At 31.6% G+C, this 22,781-nt stretch overlaps 2 protein-coding genes across 7 annotated transcripts in view; one reads left to right on the forward strand and one right to left on the reverse strand.

The window, feature by feature from the left end:
• Positions 1–19,947, forward strand: part of LOC144855638 (FYVE, RhoGEF and PH domain-containing protein 2-like) — a 58,505-nt gene extending 38,558 nt beyond the window's left edge. For 3 of the 6 annotated variants that reach the window (XM_078713547.1, XM_078713548.1, XM_078713546.1), the window contains exons 4-19: positions 2,319–3,061; positions 7,306–7,416; positions 9,240–9,388; positions 9,672–9,828; positions 11,399–11,486; positions 11,823–11,873; positions 12,104–12,162; positions 12,256–12,399; positions 12,720–12,818; positions 13,392–13,502; positions 13,892–13,966; positions 14,151–14,309; positions 14,612–14,749; positions 15,145–15,267; positions 15,909–16,066; positions 16,349–19,947. In XM_078713547.1, coding sequence (XP_078569673.1) covers positions 2,319–3,061; positions 7,306–7,416; positions 9,240–9,388; positions 9,672–9,828; positions 11,399–11,486; positions 11,823–11,873; positions 12,104–12,162; positions 12,256–12,399; positions 12,720–12,818; positions 13,392–13,502; positions 13,892–13,966; positions 14,151–14,309; positions 14,612–14,749; positions 15,145–15,267; positions 15,909–16,066; positions 16,349–16,409 — 2,426 coding nt within the window. In that variant the 3' untranslated portion in view covers positions 16,410–19,947. Of the gene's footprint in view, positions 1–235; positions 476–800; positions 1,167–2,318; positions 3,062–7,305; positions 7,417–9,239; positions 9,389–9,671; positions 9,829–11,398; positions 11,487–11,822; positions 11,874–12,103; positions 12,163–12,255; positions 12,400–12,719; positions 12,819–13,391; positions 13,503–13,891; positions 13,967–14,150; positions 14,310–14,611; positions 14,750–15,144; positions 15,268–15,908; positions 16,067–16,348 lie in introns of all 6 variants that reach the window. The other 3 variants (XM_078713543.1, XM_078713544.1, XM_078713545.1) reach the window with 2 other exon arrangements.
• Positions 19,948–20,113: 166 nt separating this feature from the next.
• LOC144855649 (uncharacterized) lies at positions 20,114–22,461 on the reverse strand. The gene is made up of 4 exons (XM_078713560.1): positions 21,919–22,461; positions 21,475–21,502; positions 21,174–21,248; positions 20,114–20,955 (listed from the first exon to the last, which is right to left on the reverse strand). The coding sequence occupies exons 1-4, from the start codon at positions 22,198–22,200 to the stop codon at positions 20,468–20,470; spliced, it is 873 nt and encodes a 290-aa protein (XP_078569686.1). The 5' UTR covers positions 22,201–22,461; the 3' UTR covers positions 20,114–20,467.
• Positions 22,462–22,781: the final 320 nt, after the last annotated feature.

Raw genomic sequence — 22,781 nt, forward strand, 5'->3', positions numbered from 1 at the left:
TTTTATGTCCTCTAGTGCTTTTTCAAATTATGTTATCTGCTAATAATATTTCACCTACTTTTTACGTGACTTTTTAAAATTATGTTGATTATTTAATTTAAGCCAAATATGATTTGCAAGGCTATGTCATCCACAGTTGATAACATTTTGAAAAAAAAACTAGTTTCGTTCTGTCTTCTGTACATAGTGTTATGAGTTTTATATCTGAACCATTCTTGCACATTGTATCATTAAGGAATTGATCTTGAGATAAATATTCCGTCACCGACGTCGCCATTATCACCGAATACGAGTCGTCCAAAGTCGCCGTCAACTCCAAAGTCGCAACGTATGAAAGACGATTTCAAATGGTTTTCCAAGAAAAGATTAGCAAGAGTTGGGAACATCTTGGACACAGCTCAGTTTAATCTTCCAGTCTGGTTTCCGTCTTCTCCTAAGAGCAAGTTACCGCCAAAAAGTCCTTTTAATAATCGAGGTAGGAAACTCGCATGCCCTCCTTCGGAATGTGCAGTCTTCTTTGCATGGGTTGTTAAACAAGAGTAAAATTTCTTCTGTAAAAAAAAGTCATTTTAGGTATTTTCGAAATGTAATTGTTTTAGTTGTATATGTTCTATTACTGTTTACATACTTGTTTTAGTTAATTAAAATGAACCAAAGTGATACTTTGTTCTGATTGGCTTAATATTTTGTCATGTGATCATAGTTGTCATGCATGACTGGTTCAGTCTATCAATCTGTGTAGTTACTGTATCGTAGTAGTTTTTATTTTTTGTTGTACATTTGTTATTGAATTGTTTCAGTGTTTGCTTGGAATTACCTTCAAAGTCCGACACAAGAGGAAATTAAGAACTTTCGCAATGAAAATGATTTGAACCAGGAACTTACGACGGAAAAACGAACGGTAGAAGAAATTAGCAGTTGTAAAAAATCGCCACCTTGTTGCGAAGAAGCATTGTACGAGTCCATCAGTCCCGCGGGATCTCCAAATCATATTGTTGACGAGCCGGAATTTTTGCCAACAATACCAAAAATAAATGTTGTTCCAGCAACGACAATTTCAAGTATACAAATGCACCCAACCAAGAAAATCTACCGACGCGATCGGAAAATAATAGCCAAGCCCAAGAAACACCCTCCCCCACCACCTCTTAATCTGAAACCTGCAGGTGCGGACTGCATGCTGCATGCCTCTGTTCTGTTTGTTTGTTTTAATTTCCATCTTTTTCTTTTAGGAATTCTGTATTAATAATGTTATGTTCTCTTTTTATAAACATGTTAAACATTAAAGTGAAACATAATTCATTTGTAATTGTGATGTAATAAATATTTTGTACTTTTATTTTATTCCGTTCACTTTCTCTTTTTTAAAAATTCACATTACTTAATCCATACAGCTGCTTTATCATTTCTGATTATATATTTTCAATTCTTATTTGATAATATAAAAAACTTATTTGACCTTTGCCATTACTTTTTTCTTCCACCCACCTAATTCCTTCCCTTTTCTTTTTATTCATTAATATTTTACTTCCGTTATTCTTTATCTCTTTACACATGCACTTCTAATTTCTGTACAGTGTTTTCCTTATTTTTACAAGAAGAAAAAAATTAGTAATTCAATACATTAAGTCGGACAAACATGAATGTTGAAACCACTATGAGCTAAATTTACATCACATAAGGAAATACTTCAGACAGTAATGTTGTATCACATTATAATGTACTGACATTCTTATGAGTTCAGGGACCGATAACATTAACAAAAATTCTTATTATTTTACAAAATCAAGTTCAAATTCTGAAATCAAATGTTTTTAATTTAGGCACAACATTATTGTGCTTTGTACATAATTTATGAATTGAGGTCTCAATAAAAACTACTCATTTGTCAAATTCAGGAAACTTTATTACACAGCGTAGTTAACTGATAAATTAACAAATCATGTGACTCATAATATGACTTGCTGTTTGTTACAACATTGAGGGCAGCACAACTAAAGATTAAAAGATAAACAGTATTCGTGTGTCTTTGTAAATAAGATTTTAATTACTTTTACTGTAAAATATCATGTTTTAATCGCACTCCAAAATTTAGAGGCTAAATTATACTTTGGTAAATCAATTGCTAATGCAAGCGCCTCTTATAATCCCACACCCAAAATTCCGTACAATCTGGCAGCCTGGGAAAATTTGACATGAAATTGAATTGTTAAAATCAAAATATGTGATTATGAAAAAAGCAAGGTTACAATAAAAATGCATGCATTAAAACAAAAAGTTAAATTTTAACTTGAAAATGTGTTTTTAATTTACTTTAGTACCAAAGAAGCCATCGTTCTTGAAGAACCTAGCAACGAAAAAGCAGCAAAATGGCAGCCCAAGCACCACCCCAAGCACCACCCCAACTGGAAGTTGTTCACCAACAAACGTACAACAAATTGCTAAAAAATATGAGGATAAACCTAGCCCTGTAACACCAACCTCCAAGAAACAAAATCGGCCCTCAAACGTAAAAAGTATTCGTGGAATGTTTGAAACGGGCAACTTTAGTTCTCCGCCGGTTGTCAAAAAACAGACGTCATTACAAAAAAGTTCGACAACAGACAATAATAATGTACCTGAAGTTGCGCCAAAACCTAAAACGGAACCAGTTTACGACGATCCAACTAGCGTACAGAAACCAAGCTGTAATGACACTACCGACGGGTACTGTGAACCGTCGCACCATGTACCGTATGATTCGGTACCGACAGAAAACATTGGACCATATGCCGTTGTGAACCTTGACCCGACCAATAGCACTGAATCCGTCGCAGTAAAACGAAAAAAAATCTCTCGTAGTAGCAAAGATCGAAGGAAAATATACGAGAACATTGCTGCAAATAAAAATGCAGGAGAAATCACAGATGGATCAAATACAAGCGGTGATTCGGGCTATAGTCCACGAGATTCTAAAAACTCTTATTCCGCAGAGGAATCGGACGACGATGATCCGATTGCGGGAGATTCAGATTTTTCTGATGATGAATTATTGAGTGATCAAGAGAAAGATGAAACAAAAGTAAGTACTAGCCAAAATAAATTATTATTTAAAATCAAAATTTCTTTTCAAAAGTTCCATTCTTCCATAACTTTACTTATCTCTGCTTTTCTACAGTAAGTATACTGACTAAAAACTATTTAAAACCCAGTCATAACAGACAGTTTATGTTATTTTTTTATATTATAATAAAAATGATATTAAATGAATTGCATTGCATAATACATAATATATCAATATCAATTAAATAAACAATTATTTTATAAAACACAATTTGCAAAAGATTAAATGGCTACACAAAAAGATACAACCAGTACAATTATACAAATCAGAAAAGTTATAAATTATTATTTAATTTTAAAAAAACTAAAAAAACACCTGATATTTAAATTACATAGACCAGGAACACTGACCTATACATACATAAGACTATATTTTAGTTTCAAACAAAAAATAACACCAAAAAGGCTAGGCTGCCAAAGGCTGTGAGCTCAGTAGTGGTAGTGTGGTGGTAAGCTAACCAGTGAGCATCCAAAGCATTAGTTCAGAGGGCTTAGCACACCCTCAGACAGTCTTGTAAACAAATTTATTATTAAGAACATTATTCATACAACTTCTTACTAATTAAAATAATAGTTTAACTCACCAAAGATTGTAATAATTCCAAAAATATCCAAATACTGTAATTCCAGTAAAAAATAATGCACATTATATCCACATAGTAAATCTAGGCCTGTGGTACTAGCTAGCCTGTGTAGTCAGTCTGCTTGACTAAGCAATAGCAACAACAACTTTTCACCTGATATGCAAATTGGTTGTGACCTTACTTAAGACTAATGAATATTCAGGAACTTTTAATGGGTCTTCAATAAATATAAACTAAATAAATCAAACAAATTAAATGTTCTTAATAAATTAAAAAATTTAAAAAAAATTAAACTAAATTAAGAAATCAAGTTAAAGGAGACCATGGTTAAAAAAATTTTTTTTTAAATTTGTGATTTCATATATATGTATAATGGTCTAATGTAGGACATCTGCATATCAAGCATTATGGGTTCGAATCTAGGTTGAGCTACTTTTTTTTAATCACCATTAAATTAATTAATTTCTCTATGCCTATAGATTTATATAATATCAGTGGCATCCATATTAATTAAAATGTGATATAGTATCATTATTTTGCCCAGATCTTACTTTTTACTAGTAAAAGTCAATGTAATAAAATTGCATAAATTAAGAAAACCAATGTGTCCATATTTAAACTTATCATAGTTATGGTAAATTAAAACTATAGCTATATTTCTGCTATAAACATTAAATTTTAAAAATAGTAATCGCATCATCGCTTTGTTTAATCCGAGTCGTTTAATTTAAGTCTGATCTGACCTTGTAAACTGAGTAGAGACTATCAATTCAAGGAAATGTATAGTGTTTTATACATTCATAACAGTTCCTGTGTGCTAACCACCAACAGTGTATGATGTGTCTTGGTCCAGTGCTTCTAGACCGTGCTTAAAAATGTTGCTTAAGTAAAGGGTTTTAAGTGTCGTTGGATTCTGGGTTTAATCCACTTTTGATGAGAAAGTGTAAATAATGGATTGGATGAGGGATAGTGCTTTTTGGTCAGATAGCGAAAGCAGCCATTTTGAATTGGAATCTGATTTTGATATTAAGGTAATGTTAGGAGATAAGAATGTCTTATACACCTAATAACTGTACAATACGCCTACACATTCATATTGCTTACATGATGTGGTGTACAGTTAATAATATACAGTTTAATTTGCTTCTATGGGTTAGATCATTCAATGAACCAGTACTACATTTTATACAAGATATCCCGGAAAAATATTTCAAAACTTATTAGGTAATTCCCTGACATGAATAGTGTAGCGTCTTGGTTAATTGTAGGCCTATAGTAATTAATCAAAATATTAAACATATTTTATTAATTAATAAACCAAATTTATGTTTATTTAGGTTAAAACCCTTTTGAGAAATTAATGTACAGCAATGCTCTGATAATATCTTTAACATTGATGTCCAGTATAATCTATCAATTATATGAATGTTACATTAGATGTTGTTATCACATGTTTTCAAATCATTCTTGAAAATAAATGGTTAATTTTTGTTTTGGTATTTATATCCAATCAATAAGCGAATAAAATTACATTCAATTAAAATATATTCAACCAAGTTTTCAATTTATGAGTTTCAAATTCTTATGAGGAATATGGTGACACATAAAGGCATACCATGGGTGCAATAATTTATATAATTGCTACCATTTACATAATTTATTAAATGATAATGCTTCGTTGAGCCAGCGTTATCGAACCAACGTCAATAATCTCTGTAATCTATTTGGTTTCGTCGAGGGATAATAATTTCTCTACTACTCATGTTTAGAATTATGATTATTCATTTTTCAGTTCGTTATTAACAATTAAAAAGAAAGTTCATTTAATTTAAATTTTAAAACATTATATTTTAGTGTGATTTTCCATTTTGTATTAGTTTTTGTTGTATGGAATATTTATTCTAAAATAAAGTGATCAATTCAATTCAATATTGAGATCTTCAATTCTTCAATGGGAGTATTTATATAATTTGTTCAGTCCTTGAAGACATATTGTGTTGTTAATTCAGTTAATATTCCAGCGGTTGTTATTGACATTTTTAATTAAATAGAGAGAAACTTAAATTTAATATTATGTCGTTTTTATTTATTTTTTTAAAGTAGAAAGTAAACATTTTCTGAGTTACAAAAGGTTTTTTTTTAAATGTGAATTTGAAATCACAAACTATGTAGATTTGTATTTAATAAAATTAGTTGTTTATTTTATGGTAATGTACCCAAGATCATTAAAGGCTATACTACACGTTTAAAAATCTGAATAAATGTCAAAATTAATTTATTTCGAATCAAGTACAAAGACTTAACGTCAAAAGTCATCGTCGTTTAATCAAAGATGAGTCAGATATGATAATTCTACCGATTTATAATGTTTAAATATGTACCTCATCTCAATACAAATTTATTCATTATAATAGTATAGTATATTGTTTGAAGGTTTGCATGGCGAGCAGTTCTTTTCAGAACTAATATATGGGGTGTACCGCAAAATTTATGTGATCAACAATAGTAGAGTTAGTACACAAGCCAGTGATAGTGTTGCTGCTTACTATACCCTTTTCACACCAAAACTCCGGAGTGATTTCCGGAGTTTTGCTTTTGGTGTGAAAGGGGTACTATACAAGAAGCCTTGCCACAACTATCTCTTATATTATTGGGGTTTTTTTTCTATGCCAAAATGATTTTGTTTCTTTGTCTTTACTTTATTATGTTTCTTATGATATTTCCAATTACTGTACCACTTTGAAAATCAGTGCACTTGTACTGAAAGTGCCTGCAGAATAAAAAAAGAATAAATAAATAAACCTACACTAATATAACACACACTATAATTAATATAAATAATAAATGAAAACTTGTGTGGCGCCGGTGTCCCCCGCCCATGTGAAGCTCATAGCGCTTTGTGCATTAACAAAATGCTAGTAGTACATAAGCAAATAGCGACGTCTTCATGTTGGACTATGACAAGATCTTTTGCTCAACGTTAGACTTTAAAAACACAACACATTGATAAATCACATGATGTGTTTATTATAATACTAAGACATCTTGTAAGCTGTCAATATCAGGGATCATGTCACCTAATCCTATAGAAAACTGTTACTGGTTTATATCACTGAGATATAACAGGATTATAAATAGACAATACAGAATTTAAGGTGGAGTTTAGGAGTGGTGTTACTAATTTGTCCTTAATAACTAAGTGCTATTAATCTTTTAATAGATTTTTCATTTTCAGGTCAGGAAAAACAAAAGGGAGCTATGACTCAGTGAGTCAGTAATTCCTTCATACAATATAAAAATATATAAATTTGAATGATTATGAAAATCACTAGTAAAGCTTCATTCAATCATAAACAACATTATCAATATTTTCGTTATCTAAATTCATGTTGTGTGTTTCAAATACTGTATTTTATCCACAAATTTTGTGGGGAAAATATATACGGAAAATACCATGTTATACACAGTATATATTTATTTTGCAGAAACATACCCTTACTCTATCCCTACCATGTCACCTTTACCTTACTTAAGCCAGAGAATAATGACTTAATAATAGCTTCTAACCTCATTCCTCCACGCTTAACTTGAATGTCATGACTTTTATTTGTTTTTTCAGCAGACACAAGTAAATGATTTAACCACGTTTACAAGCGACTACCAGAAAGTAGCCTATGAAGTATTAACCTCTGAGAGGACGTATATTGAAAAATTACATCTGCTGGATCAGGTAGGAATCTCAGTAACATCATCAGAATAATCATCATTATCATTGAAATCATCTGATTTACTGTATATTTAGAAATTACATCTGCTGGATCAGGTAGGAATCTCAGTAACATCATCATTAGAATAATCGTCATTATCATTGAAATCATCTGATTTACTGTATATTTAGAAATTACATCTGCTGGATCAGGTAGGAATCTCAGTAACATCATCATTAGAATAATCGTCATTATCATTGAAATCATCTGATTTACTGTATATTTAGAAATTACATCTGCTGGATCAGGTAGGAATCTCAGTAACATAATCATTTAAATAATCATCATTATCATTGAAATCATCTGATTTATATTTAAAAATTATGAAGGATGAAAGTTTATAAATTGTATATGACATTAAAATTGCTTATTCCAAAAGAAAATATTTTAAAAATTCATATATTTTTTCAGGGAGACAATATAATTTTAAATCTTTAAGAGAGACCAGTCTTTTTGACTGATTGGGCCACCCTGGTTAAATATTGTGAATAAATAAATAAAGATTTTAAGTATGGTATGGTAGATTTGACAATACATTTAAATTGATTCATATTTAAGTATGACAGATTAAATATGACAGATTAAACATGTTGAACTATTAAACTATAAACATCTCACTTGCTGCTTTCATTCATAATTCCAATGCTCAATTCCATTGGATGAGTAAAGGAAAACACTGTAATATCCTGTTAATACAGCCACTCCTTATTTCAATCATAAAAGTACAATATGAGTGTCACAATTAAGGACGTTTTGATATAAATTGGGTTGAGTTTCTCTCTTTACATTGACTTTTATTAAATATGGTATAATATATATATTTATCATATTTATATTTACTTAATTTGGTTATCTTTCTATTTCTATACTACTTATAAACTAAAAGAAATGTGTTTTCCTTAAAGGCCAGGTGCGGGCACAAAATTTCTATTGATCATACATTCCAATAATTATCGATCTATAGTTTCCCCTATGTTTCATAATTTTTGGGATTTTATTTGTGTTACACGAGCTTGTTGAAAATAAGCACTTTCTTATCAGTGGGGGGATAGTTCAAATTACACAGTAAAATCTATATTCTTTTGTACACAAATTTTGTAAATAGAGAGGCATTTTAAATAGCTATGAAAAATAAACGGTGTGGTAAAAAATGTTATCAGATGACTAAATATAGGTAATATAACTTGAATTTTACATTTCTGGTATTTTTATTCAACTTCTGATTTTTATTTTCATGCTATAGCAAAAATTATCCACCATATATCTACCATCTTTTTTCACCTTCTAGGGAGTCACCAGACATGTTATTACATTAGGTTAAACTACCTAACTACTGAAAAATAGTCTTCCTGGTTTTTATGGCAGAATTTTGCCAAATTTTGTATTTGACCATATTAAGGGAAATTCATGTTCTTTCATCTTGATTTCTGTTACAAATATTTGATTTATGTACAATTAACCAGATATTATATTTAAAATTCATGCCTGTACCTGAGCTTTAAGCTCTGTCTACACTATCAAACTTTATGTGACAAAAAATGTGATGTGCCCAAATATGGACATGATGATGTCATATCACTACCATATTTGTGTATATCACTACCATATTTGTGTATATCACTACCATATTTGTGTATATCACTACCATATTTGTGTATATCACTACCATATTTGGGCACATCACATTCTTTTTGTCAAACTAGTTTGATAGTGTAGATGCTTAGATTAAACAAGAGAGCTGGTCTGGTATTTTACAACCATCTAATTTATCTTTGTTCATTTTTAGGTGTTTCGTCACAGAATTGAAAATGAAAATCGTGAAAAACAGTTCTTCCCGCCAGAAGTAATAAACCTGGTGTTTTCAAATATCTCCAGTATTTACAGCTTCCACAAAGAATTCCTACTGCCTCAGTTAGAAGAGAGAATGATACAATGGTAACCAAAACAAATTAACAACTTTTTGACATTTTTATTCAAAAGAAATAAATGCATGGTCTAGTCTAGGTTGTAAACAACAATCCTGCTTAATAGTGGTACAAGAGAATAAGAATATATAAGAGCTGGAATCTAATTACAGACAAAATTCGCAGGAATAATGACAACATAGAAAAGACAATAAACAAACTTGGAGCTAGTCTAGACATGGTTGAATTTACTACAAATAAAGAAATCATTAAAACCTGTAAAAAACTTGATGAAAACTTTTGTGTTTTGACAGGGAAAGTAAACCAAGAATCGGGGATATTATGAAATTACTGGCGCCGTTCTTACGAATGTATTCCGATTATGTCGGAAACTTTGAAAACGCAGTGAAACAACTACAAACTTGGACGTCAAAGTCGTCCAAGTTTGCAACACTTATACATGAAATTCAGGTAAGAAGGTTTTTGAGCTACATCTGGCTACAACTTATTATGGCATGTTATAGTATTGCACATTGTTGTATAAATTTTTTTATTTATTTCATAAAACCTCCAGAAGGAGAAGCAGTCAATAAATCAATATAAACATATTTAAAATGGCAATAATAATCTGTAAATGCTATCTAAATCGTTATTAAATAATAACACACTGTCACAAATACCGTGGTCAATACGAAAATTATTTTTAAAATGCGACTTAACTTTCTTACAATAATAAACATCAAAAATAGACTTAATAAGTGAAAAATTGTCGGTGCAAACAGAATTAATAACACAAGAAATTAGTAGGCCTATCATTAAGGTAGATTTAAGTAGAACTCATCAAGGGTACTAAATTACAATACAGTCCTCAAATTAATTTCAGGAGCACTGTACATGCATCCTTCATTTATTATCAATCACCAATAATCATTTTTTTACCAACTTAATTGGCAATCATTCTGATTCTGATAAGAAGAGGACAGTTATACAAGGAAGTTTCAACATTAATTGTTCCAAAAACTTTTTTTTATAAAAAGAAAAAGAGAATCGGTTTAGTTTTCGAGAGAATAATATGCGTCAGTTTTGATTAATACTTGTGTACTTTGATTTAGTTTCATAGAAAATTATGTGAATCATATATTTTTTCTGGCCAGTTGTCTGACGCAGATGACACGCAAATGTGCAATGACTTAAGTCCTTTCTTAACCCAAATAACATTATAACAGGCGTTGATGATTGACTGATTGACATATCCGAATGTGTCATTAACCCATTAGTGGTTGCAAGCATGTGCTTAATAAATTGATTTGGCAGCCGATATTTAATAAAAACTGAAAGCTATTAAGAAGAAGAACTGCAGAGACATGAAGACTGGCTTAATCAGCAGATAATGTTTAATGTTGCAACCTTGAAATTAAGCTTCGTGCAGACATGGTCAACAGAAACAGAATTTGCGGCCAATTGGCGATTGATCAGTCGTCAGTACCTATCTCTGATAACTCATGCAACAGATAACCCATATACAGCTACTAACCAACATTTGTTTTTTTATCTTCTTTTCTCGCCCATGCGTCTAAAGAATGTGACTAATAACTTGTTTTGAGATCGCAAGCTTATTTAAATGAGTGAGTGGCCGAGCAGTTAAGACAGTGGAACCGTAATTACGTAGCCATAACATCAGCATGGTTCTGGTGGTAGAACAAGTCTTCTCGTATAATGACTAAAAACCGTAGGTCCAATGTGTACACATCTAGCTCATGTGCACTAGGACCTAGAACCTAGTACATTTTTCGAGACGAGTAGGGGGTTACCCCGGTGTACTAGTACATCACAGCCACTGATCATAACTGGGCCCTTTGGGAGACCAATCTTTGACTGAAGAGGTCGCCTAGTATAAATAAAATATTTCAATAAATATAATACAATGTATAATGTTGCATGCAGGGCCCCAATGAAAACCAGTTTTCAGTTTGGGCTACCCTCGGTAAAGAAATATAATAAAAATAATTATTCGTAATATTTCTTGTTTTGTCTTAAACAGGCGGATCCATTATGTCATCACCTGTCTCTACAACATCATATGTTAGAACCTGTACAGAGAGTACCACGATACCAATTGTTATTAAGAGGTCAGTGCCCTCAGTTATGTAATAATAATAATAATATCCTGGATTTATATAGCGAACTAAAGTTGTGAAACCTCTGAGCGCTGAACATTATTACCCCAGTCATTTTTTGGATCAAACACGTATGGAAACATACTCCCATAATGCAGCTAGTAATCAGCGCAAAGTTTTGTCTTGATCTAACCGGTACCCATTTATACACCTGGGTGGAGAGAGGCATATTAGGCCTATGAATAAAAGGAGTAGACCCCACTGAAAGCTGCACAAGGTTGACATGAAACAGTTTAAGAAAGTTTAACTGGTTTAAAGAAAATATAGATTTTTAAATTTTTTTTTCAGATTACCTTAAAAAACTTCCAGAAGACTCAGAGGATAAAACAGATGCCTGTAGTAAGTGCTAGTTATATACACTACAATTAATCAACATTATCATAAATATTAAAATGACTGATACTTAATGGTAAAAGTACACTACTTTAAGTACTTGCTTTAAATAACAATAATGTAACCTTATACACTACAATGATTAGACCTCTAACATTATCCTAACTATTAATTAATGTTGAGTGGTAAAAGTACACTTCTTTAATGTAACCTTACATTGTCTTTTCTTAAAACAGAAGCGCTTGACTTAATCTCAGCAGCAGCCCAACATTCCAATGATTTCATGAAAAGCATGGTAAGTAATACCCTTAAGTATCCTAGTAGTTTTGACTTAAGTCAATTGTTTCCTCATAAACTAATTTATAACTGTCTACATTTTTTTTTTCAGGATAAATTTCAGAAACTTTTAAAGATTAATGAAATGATTGACGGTGAGGACATCATTGACCCCACAAGAGAGTTTTTGAAAGAAGGAAAGATCACAAAGATAGCAGCAAGAAGTGGTGACCAACAGGAACGATATCTGTTCCTGGTAAGTGGTACTTAAGTTTGCTAGTTCGCACCATCTCTACAAACCCACAAACACGTAACAGTGAGCAAAAAGCTTGCAATGAAAACCATACCATGGAATTAAACATGGCCTCTTGAACCATGGAGCTACAATCCATCTCACAACGAGTGACGCCGCGATGTAAACAACTAACAAATCTTTGTTGAGGTGTATAGTGCGCATGCCCAAATACCGAATGACGCACTTGTTGGAAAAGATGATTGTTCAAAGGGATTTATTTTGTTGTTACTCCTTCTAATTATAGCTCTATGCTTGAACTAACCAATTGGTTTTAATTTCAGTTTAATGATGTCCTGTTCTGTACTCAGAATCGAAAACTAATCACAGGAGGAACGTCGAGTTACAAAGTCAAGGCTAGGTTAGACATCGATGGAATGAAGGTATTTATTTATTTATTTTATTTCAACAATATTTTATGAGGGTGGTCCATCCAGAAGCTGATCATTAGGGACCCTCACAGAAATACATCATGACAAGACATAAACATGTAACAATAAAAATTAAATTAAAATAAATATAATTTATAAAGATAAAACAAAGCACAAACAATTTAAAATCAAAAATTAAATAAATTAAATTAGGTATGGTATCGCCCATGGGTAGCTTCTCCTTTTCATGTTTCCCTTTCTTCCGCCTAAAGTCTAAAAAAAAGTTATAAAATCTGTTTAGGATGGTCTGTTATCCTCATAAAATATTAAACAATAATAATAAGTTAATGACTTAACTTTTTTGATCCACCGACCCTCATTAGAGACAGGATATACTCCAGTTTCAATTTATAATTTCTTTTTCAAAATGCCATTATTATGGGAAAAATAAAATGTTGTATTTTTAATATGTTATACTTTTCTTCAAAAACATAAACATTATAAAACAAACTGTACAGTATAAGTATATACATATAATATATAGTACTGTATAACTTTAATAATTTAACTGTACAATATTTCTAGATTTTTGATGGAGAAAACAGCAAATATGACCATACATTTAGACTTGAGAGCAAACAAAAGACGTTGGAGTTACAAGGGAGTTCAGATGATGAGAAAGAATCATGGATGAGGGTAAGATCTCATTATACAACCTGTCATTTGGGGACCCCCTATTCAGGGAATACCCCTATTCAGGGGACAACAGTACTATTGTTTCAACACTATCAGACCAACACTTATTCAAAGGACACGCCTAAGTGACTCTTTATTGTGTCCTGAAGGTGTCCCCTTAATACTGTAATTAAAACTTGACCTATTAAATAAATTTGCTTCTCATCACCAATGCGAGACAAGTTTTAACTTCTAGAAGGGATCCATGATAATAATGACTACCAATTACTGCTTTATCTATGTTCACTTTAATATCTTTTTTCTATTTTGTATATGTTCATTCATTATTATCTGAATAAATGTTGCCAATAGCTTAACTGTATTTACAACGTGATAATATTTAATTTCAGGCAATACTCGGTGCAATACAAGAATTGTTAAGAAGAAAAGAGACATTTAAAGCGTTATCAGTCGATAAAGATGAAGTAAGTTTGATTTATTTCTTCAACAATGTAGAATTGTTCAAAATCTATTTGTTTTACAATTTTAAAATACATGATGATAATAATTTTGGTTGTGTTTATAGAGCACTTTATTTGATGTGTTTAAAAAATAATTAGTAAGAAAAAAAAAAAAGTTTTTTATTATTTTTTTTTTTTTTTCTTTAAGACGGACAGTCGGCCAGTAACTGAATCGGGTGAGGATAGTTTTCATCTTGGTTTGCGTGCGCCTCGATGGATACGTGATGACGAAGCAACTATGTGTATGCGGTGTGCCCTTGATTTTGGGCTGACACGCCGTAGACACCATTGTAGAGCATGTGGAGTGGTAAGTCACTTACTTAGTTTTATACCAATGGAGTTAGATTGGCAGATACAGAAGGACCCATGATAACGGGACACCTTTGAAACCACAACCACAAGTGTAAAGAGGTGTCCCCTGAATAGGAGTTGGCCCTAGTGTTAAAACATATATTACCCATTGTTTAATTAACCAGAAATGCCCTCTTAATAGAGGTGTACCTTGAATAAGTGTGTCCCAAAGAGGGGTCCTACAGTAGATAGTTTGTTTTAGTGGTATTCAAATGTCTATTTAAAGTATTATTATTTAAAATGTTTTTATTTTATAAGGTGGTATGCTCAAGATGTTCAAATCAGCAAGCTGAGCTCGCATATGACAGCAACAAACCTGGTCGAGTTTGTCGCAAATGCTATGTCAAGTTGAAAGGTATCGATGCTGAAAGTCCTTTGTCACCGGAAGAAAAGAAAGTAAGTATCTACCAAATGTCAATAAGTTCATTGTAACTGGGTGATCAAAAACATATCGCTGGATAAAAATGTGTGTGAACACAAAATGAACCACTGGACTGTCTAAAGCTCTGTTCACACTATCAAACTTTATGTGACAAACAAATGTGATGTGCCCATATATGGACAAGATGATGTCATATCACTACCATACTTGTGCATATCACTACCATATTTTGGCACATCGAACATTTATTGTCAAACTAGTTTGATAGTGAAGACAGAGCTTAATGATAGTGAAACTATTCTGGATATAAGATAACACAACAGGGACTTGACTACAAAAAAGAGATTCCAGATAAAACAACTAGTTTATCTAAATAAATGGCCCTAATACTATTAATATTTTCTTTTAGTTATCTTTTACGGAGGAAGACACTCTGTTTGGGTCTACAATGTTTATACAACAAAAAAGTGGATGGAACAAACTGTGGGCTGTAGCGACTGCTGAGGATCTACACTTGGTTCGCGCACCCAAGGTAAGTTCGCGCACTCAAGGTAAATTTTACAATAGAAAAAATAATTCTACCAATATTAAGATAAGTGACAACCGGTACTTTAAAAAAAAATTTATTCTGGTTTGTTAAAACAAAGACATGGCAGTACAAAACTGAATTGCGTCCAGTAACAATAACATAAAAAATATACCAAAAACAAGCAAAATTACACAAACATCCAATATAAAAATATATATATATACAAAATGCATTCAAAAAAATAAAGAATATACAATTACAAATTTACAAACTGCGAGCAAAATTATTAATCATCCATGATCCAACAGAATATAATATTCTTGGAGTAATAAATGAATTGCTATTTTCACTAGGAGGGCACTCAGAGAGCGCAAACCTCCACCTAGGCATATGAAAGTGTAATCACATGTTCCCATAAAGCTATGAAACCATCCTTTAAAATCATATGACAATCGGGCAATGACTTTTTGAGGAATATAGAAAGAAACACACACACCCGATTGACCTCGTAACCTCTCGCCATTCCGGCGGATGTAATGATTGAAAATTACAAGTAAACTATGCGTGAATATGTTCGGTGCCCATTTACTCTCCTTAACATACAATTTATTTTCGTCAATTAATTTATATTGTTATTTTCACAGGATGTCCGTGCCGTTGTATCTATTCCGTTATCATTTTATAATATATCTGACATCGATAGCGGTGACGTCATTGACAGACCATTTGCATTTAAATTTGTTGAGAAATCTGGTAAAAATATTTACTACTTATCGACAGAATGTAAAGAACTTAAAAAGAAGTAAGTAGATATGTTTCCTTTTATTTTTCTTGAAAAAATTATCACAAATTTTTATACAAAATATCAAAAAGTGTGTTACTAATGCTTGGTCCAACTAGAGACACAAGGGATCTAACCAATCACAAGCGATGGATTATTATGACTGTAACTTGTCATTGGTAAACTCGCTTGAGTTGTGTCTACGTTCATGCATTGCGTCATAGTGGGAACAAAGCTTTACGACAATCTGCTGTAAAACATCTATGATTTTTAAACAATAATGAAAAATTATTCTCTTTTTAGGTGGATGGCGTATTTACAGGAGGGTATCCCAGATGACAGTGGCAGAGCATGTACGTTATAACACAAGCCTAACTTATTTCCTTCTAGGACCAAAGCAGGATTTTGGAATTAAGGTTATTAATAACTACAACTGAGATACACACAATGTAATCCATTGTAATTATATACACTATATATGTTTTTAAGTACAAACAATTAAACATGCAATTGATTTTAGCTTAGACTTATTTTCAGTAAGTCACACAGCCTAGAAATGTACACTCTGTTTTTTTCTAATTGCCAAATGTCATTTAAATGTTTTGATATTTATAAAAATATATGTTAAAAAATATCATGTTAAGAATCTGTTTGAATTAAAATGACAAACACACTTCCAAATGAAACTTCCAATTTCAAATGCAAACAATAAGACGTCGTCACGGATACAAGTACTATAAATAGATTACAATACAAATTATCAACTATGTTTTATTTAAATGTAATTGGTCTGTTTACAAGTAAGCTTTCAATATGTGACGACCTACGACCTATGTTAATTCATTGTGCGCATGCATGGAAAAATGCTTTCTCGCTCCCCAACACAAATTTGGTGGTTTCTAGGTCCACACGACGACCGATGACATATGAATTGACCTCACTTGTCTCTAGGTCGGGGCATATCAAAAGCTAATCCCAGACCGTAATACTCAGCCTGGTACAACAAGTATTAAATAATAGCAGTGATTGATAAAGAGGTACAATATGGTGCTAACTAAAGCTCTGTTCACATTACCAAACTAGTCTAACAAAAAAAGTGGCCAAATATGGTAGTGATATGACATCATCATGTCCATACACATGGGCACATCACATTTGTTGTCACTTAAAGTTTAGTAGTGTAGACAGAACTTAAGATCAATTTTGTATTTAGTTTTAACAAACTAGTAGTAGAGATGTATATTATTTAAAATGTGAATATTAAAGAGAACATTATAAAATAATAATTAAATTACAATAATATTTTAATTCTATACAGCATCAATAACATGTAAACTTAAGTTATTTGAGGAAAATGTCTTTTTGTATAAAACATGGAAATATATAAAAATAATACAACTTTTAGATGGTTTTAAGAACATGCATGTTTATAGTGTACAGTTTAGGACATTTTTTTTTTTCCTTCAAATTCTCTTTATAAAATTGTTTTTTTTCTTTAAAAACAAAATTACCACTGCGTGAACATTTGGGGGAGAGTTAATTTCATAAATCAACAGTTTTTATAATGTTTATAGTGTATTATATGTTTTAGCATGAAATGTACATATTTTCTTTTTTTCTTATTTTCTTTTTTTTTTATTATTGTTTTGTTTTGTAGCTACAATTCCTTGCATTTTAAGGGAAAACTTGAGTAAACTCGGACGTTTTACACCTGATGTTTCATATAGAAATAATCTGGTCGTGTAAAAGCCAATTTACACAGACGATCGGTAACTGTAAGCGGAAAAAAAAACATGTAGCTTGTCCCACATCGAATCTGTATCTACCCTGAGCGAAAAACCGCCTGTCTACTCCGCGTTTCGTGTAAAAATGGTTTAATTTTTACCTAAAAAACCACCTAATATTTAAATTATATAGACCGAGAACACTGACCCATACATACATATAAGACTATATTTTAGATTAGAACAAAAATAAGACCAAGAAGGCTAGGCTGCCAAAGGCTGTGAGCTTAGTAGTGGATGGTGGTAGTGTGGTGGTAAGCTAGCAGTGAGCAACCAAAGCATGAGCTCAGGCTAAGCACACCCTCAGACAGTCTTGTAAACAATGATAATTTATTATAAAGAACATTATTTTTACAACTTCATAATAATTAAAATAATAGATTGACTCACCTAAGATTATGATAATTCTAAAAATATCCATAATTCCAGTAAAAAATAATGCATAATTATTATATCCAGTAAAGCTATGCCTGTGGTACTTAGCTGCCTGTAGTATGCTTGACTAAGCAGTAGCAACAACAACTTTTCACCTGATATGCAAATTAGTTGTGACCTTACTTAAGACTAATAAATATTCAAGAACTTTTAATGGGTCGTAAGATAAATTAAATATTCTTAAAAATGTAATTTTAGTTTAAAATAATGAGAAAATAAATCCTAGTGAAGTAAATTAACTAAATTGTGTTAAAAGTGACTGTGGTTTAAAACAATTTTGATTTTTTTGTTAAATTTGTGATTTCATATGTATGATAATGGTCTAATAGTAGGACATCTGCATATCAAGCATTCCGGGTTCGAATCTTGGTGGAGCTACTTTTTCTCAATCACTGTTAACTTAATTAATTTCGCTATGCATATAAATTGATATATGTTAATGGTATCCATATTACTTAAAATGTAATATAGCAACCAAAAAAAGTCAATGTAATAAAATTACATATAAATTAAGAAAATCCGTATTTTGACATTGCGAAAGGATTTGTTAGCCTTATTAAGCTAATTCACACTGCGTCTTGTTGTTAAATAAAACATCATATAAAGAATTAAAAGGCTTGCTGTCTTCCGTTCCGTGAAACAGAACAAGTGTGATTGAATATAGCTTTATCAAGTCATTTTAATTTGTTGTGTTTTTTTTTAACGAATGGTAGCTCCTTTTTTTTAAACAAGCAACTAACTTATTTATTACAATAAAATCCTAGTTCTTTCATTTTTATGTTCTTTTTTTTTAATAATAATTTTTTATTAATTATTTAAATAATTATAATTAACTGTTTGTATACCTTGTTGTTTGTAAAGTGTGTATTATGTAAATAAAAAATTACACTGAAATTGATTGTAGTTTCAATTGTATTGTACTCAGATAAGTATTTTTACATAGACATGTATTGTTCAAGCTCTGTCTACACTATCAAAGTTTATGTGACAAAAATGTTATGTGCCCATATATGGACATGATGATGTCATATCACTACCATATTTGGGCACATCACTCTTTTTTTGTCAAACTAGTTTGACAGTGTAGACAGAGAGCTTTAGTACACTTTTGTAAAATTATTATTAATAAACTGTGGTGGCGTCTTTAAATTTAAGGTAGAAATATATTTGTAAGAGTTTTATTGTTGAAATTTTCTTTAAGATTTGCTAAATAAATTAAGAGTATACATATACGTATCAAATATCAGATTTATTATAATTTGTGACAGAGATGTATAGCTTTTTATCTTGACTATTTTGTATTGCTTAATCCCTGGTTGGGTATGCTATATGCATTGTTTTTGTTAGATTAGTAACAACACAATTGTCTGTAATTATGTTGTCACTATCATGACAATTACTAAAGAACACTTTTCATTACGCATCCTCTGATCATTTTGTACAAAGCACACTGCTGGATGGACTCATCCACAAGATACAAGTATAGGCCTATTAGCTCCAGTACGATAATTTATGTTCACACTCGTTCTGGCACGGTTCCGCTCCGTCGCAGCAAATCAAACCGAACATCAATGTTTTGTTTTCACGTGGCTCTGTGCTGAAACAGTTGTAAAAGACCCTTAATACAGATGGTTTAAACACGGTTATGTTCATAATGACAATGCTAAAATATCAAAACTATATTTTTGTCTTGCAACATTTTTACGAAAGTTGACTGATGGAATATAAATGTACAAATACTCAATTGTAAAACAATAAAAACGATTTATGAAAATAGTGGTTTTGCGTAAGAAATTTTAATAACTTTGTTAATGATATGGTATACAAAATAATATGTCAAAGCAAGAAAAGCATGTAGATATAGAAAACATACAAGATATAAAAAACACCTGGAAATAGCATTATTATTACTAGGCTAGACTATGGCTGTAGGGCCTATAATCTTTTATACCGTATTATACATTTGTTTAGCACTACGGCGCAGATCCTGGGAAGCCTGATGGGAGATAGGCAAACAAAGACAGTAGGCTGCAGTGGGTACGCGGAGGGCCTAACCCAAATTTCCTCAGTTTGCAGTTAAGCTTGAGAACCAGAATAATTATTTTACCTTTACCATAAAAATTCTATTCTATACATCTTTTTAAGAAAGTGCAGTATGATATTCGTTATTTATAGAGGTTAACTGCCAAGAGATGTCTTGAATTTACAGAGTACAAACTACGCAAGTTAGCTCAAGATTCGCATATGGTTTACAAAATACTCCGCCACCTGAAGAACATCCTGCTTCAACGACGAACAATGTACTTGCATCCTTTAGTGGAGCTGCCAGTTTTGTACCAGGTAAAACAGATGGGTCACCATCCACGCATATGTACTCTGTACGCTTAAGCTCGTCTCGATTAGCCATCAAATATCCATCATATTCTTTAGTCCAACCGTTTGGACAATCTGTAACCGCTGGCATCATAAGTGTGACACTTCGTGCTGCTTGACAAACGGCACAAGGAACGTCATGGTTGTGATTGTTTGCTAGTGGAGTGATCTTTTGTCCATACCTATATTCTGTAGGGAAAATTGACCCCCTTAACATTTGATGATCTGGTACCGTAAAGTTCAATTGTCGTTTGTCAGTCACACAGAGATAGTTTGACCCACTTCCATTTGCACCATCAGGTGCGCCAAGTGTCCTACCTAAGATGTAAAGATTACAATAATCCTTAGTTTAAAGTTTTCAATTTGGTTTACTTTAAAATGTATTATTATTAAACGGGAACATGGAAGCAACAAAAATAGGTCTAAAAACAAAGAGCAAAATAAAAATGATCAATCATAAAATGGCGAAGGAAATAAAACAAAAGGAAAATCATGGACGGTTAAACAACTGCGTATAATTCAATAAAACTCTTTACCTTTGTAGACCAATTCCGCAGTATTAGGACAGTCTTCACGCCCCCAACGAGTGAATAGAGTAATTTTAGTAGACTCTGTGGAACAATAACATGTACTGAATACTAAATACACAATTTATCATTTAATTTTTATTTAGGGCTCTGAATGATATAAAGCCTTTGCTTGCCTCTGTGCTGTACCACAAAGCAAAACATGCTAACCCAAACTAATAATCTCATGTTATGATATTATAAGAATAATTCAAGACTAAACAAAGCAGCAATAGTTACTTTGTTTGAAAAACCCTGCTATAAAGCTTACCTTTAAGTTTTGAATTTAACATGTTTTCCTAAATTAAAAGAAAAAAAAATTATAATAAAATAATATTCGAATGAAAGTTCATGTGCTGGTAAAAATATTTGAAAATGTAACGTGTCTAAAATTCAAGGTATGTTGAATTATGTGCTGTAAATTCGTTTCAAAAACATTTTATAATAAAATATTAATTATGCAAATTAATTAGCATTCAATTTTACACTGCTTTACATTGGCCATTCAGTAAACTTTTAACAATCATCATACATTTTTCATCATCATTACACTATGCTGTTTTTAGCTTAGTAGCTTTAATTCAAATTACCGTTTGGAATCGAGTGAGGAAACTTGTTATAATGTCTGTATGCGCAAAATGAATTAACATAATTAAACTTTTAAATCGAAAGTTCTCTATCTATTATTGTCTCAGCTGATCACACCTATACTTACATCAATTCTTGTAAGATGCTCGATGAAGGATTTCTGTGACTTGATAGTCATGATACTGAAAACTGCTACTACAATACATACAAGAATGACACATCCAACGGCAATACCAAGTTTAACATGGTGTTGCTTCGGTGGAACCGGCAAAAGTCTACCATGATGTTTACTGTGCGTCACTTGTTTTCCAGAAGAAACGTCAATATTACTATCTTGCCACTCGGCCATCCCTTTCTCTGTACTCTTAGTCGGTAGACTGTTCATATACACATTATCCACCTCTGCCATACTCTGATTCTTTCTGTTGTTTGACCGCCTTTAAAAGCAGTTTTCCAAACCAAAAAAACCGCATGTTGAGGAAACTTTACATATTTAGCCGCTTCCTTCTAGGTAATGTATCAAATTATTTATTGTACATAGTTTTATTTTCGTTTCGTTTATTTATTTGACCAGCATAAAATCAATACAATAAAAAAAAAAAGGCTGGGTAGGGGCAGCTTAATCAAAATACATCACTGTAACTCAAATGAGTCATCTACATCTCAAAAAAACATTAAAAAAAATAAAAAATGAAAACATATAAAACTAAAGTTAAATAAAGTTAAATAAATAAATTTCACAAACTTTGTACACAGAAGTTTTCTTCATTAAAGCCATTATTTCCTTATTGTTGCAAATTGTATGCCCTACTAAATAATAACCACAACACAAGGCTTTGTTTAAAGATGTACAAGTGTTATATTAATAAGATTAAATTACAAGTATTGGCATATATCCGTAAATCAATACTGGCCTATATACTACACAAATTGAAACAAATTCTTAAATTTCAATATAGTAATATCAGTTTTCGTTTGTTTTCTAAAAAA

Source organism: Antedon bifida, chromosome 11 (genome assembly GCF_963402885.1).
Source record: "Antedon bifida chromosome 11, ecAntBifi1.1, whole genome shotgun sequence".
NCBI lineage: Eukaryota > Metazoa > Echinodermata > Crinoidea > Comatulida > Antedonidae > Antedon > Antedon bifida.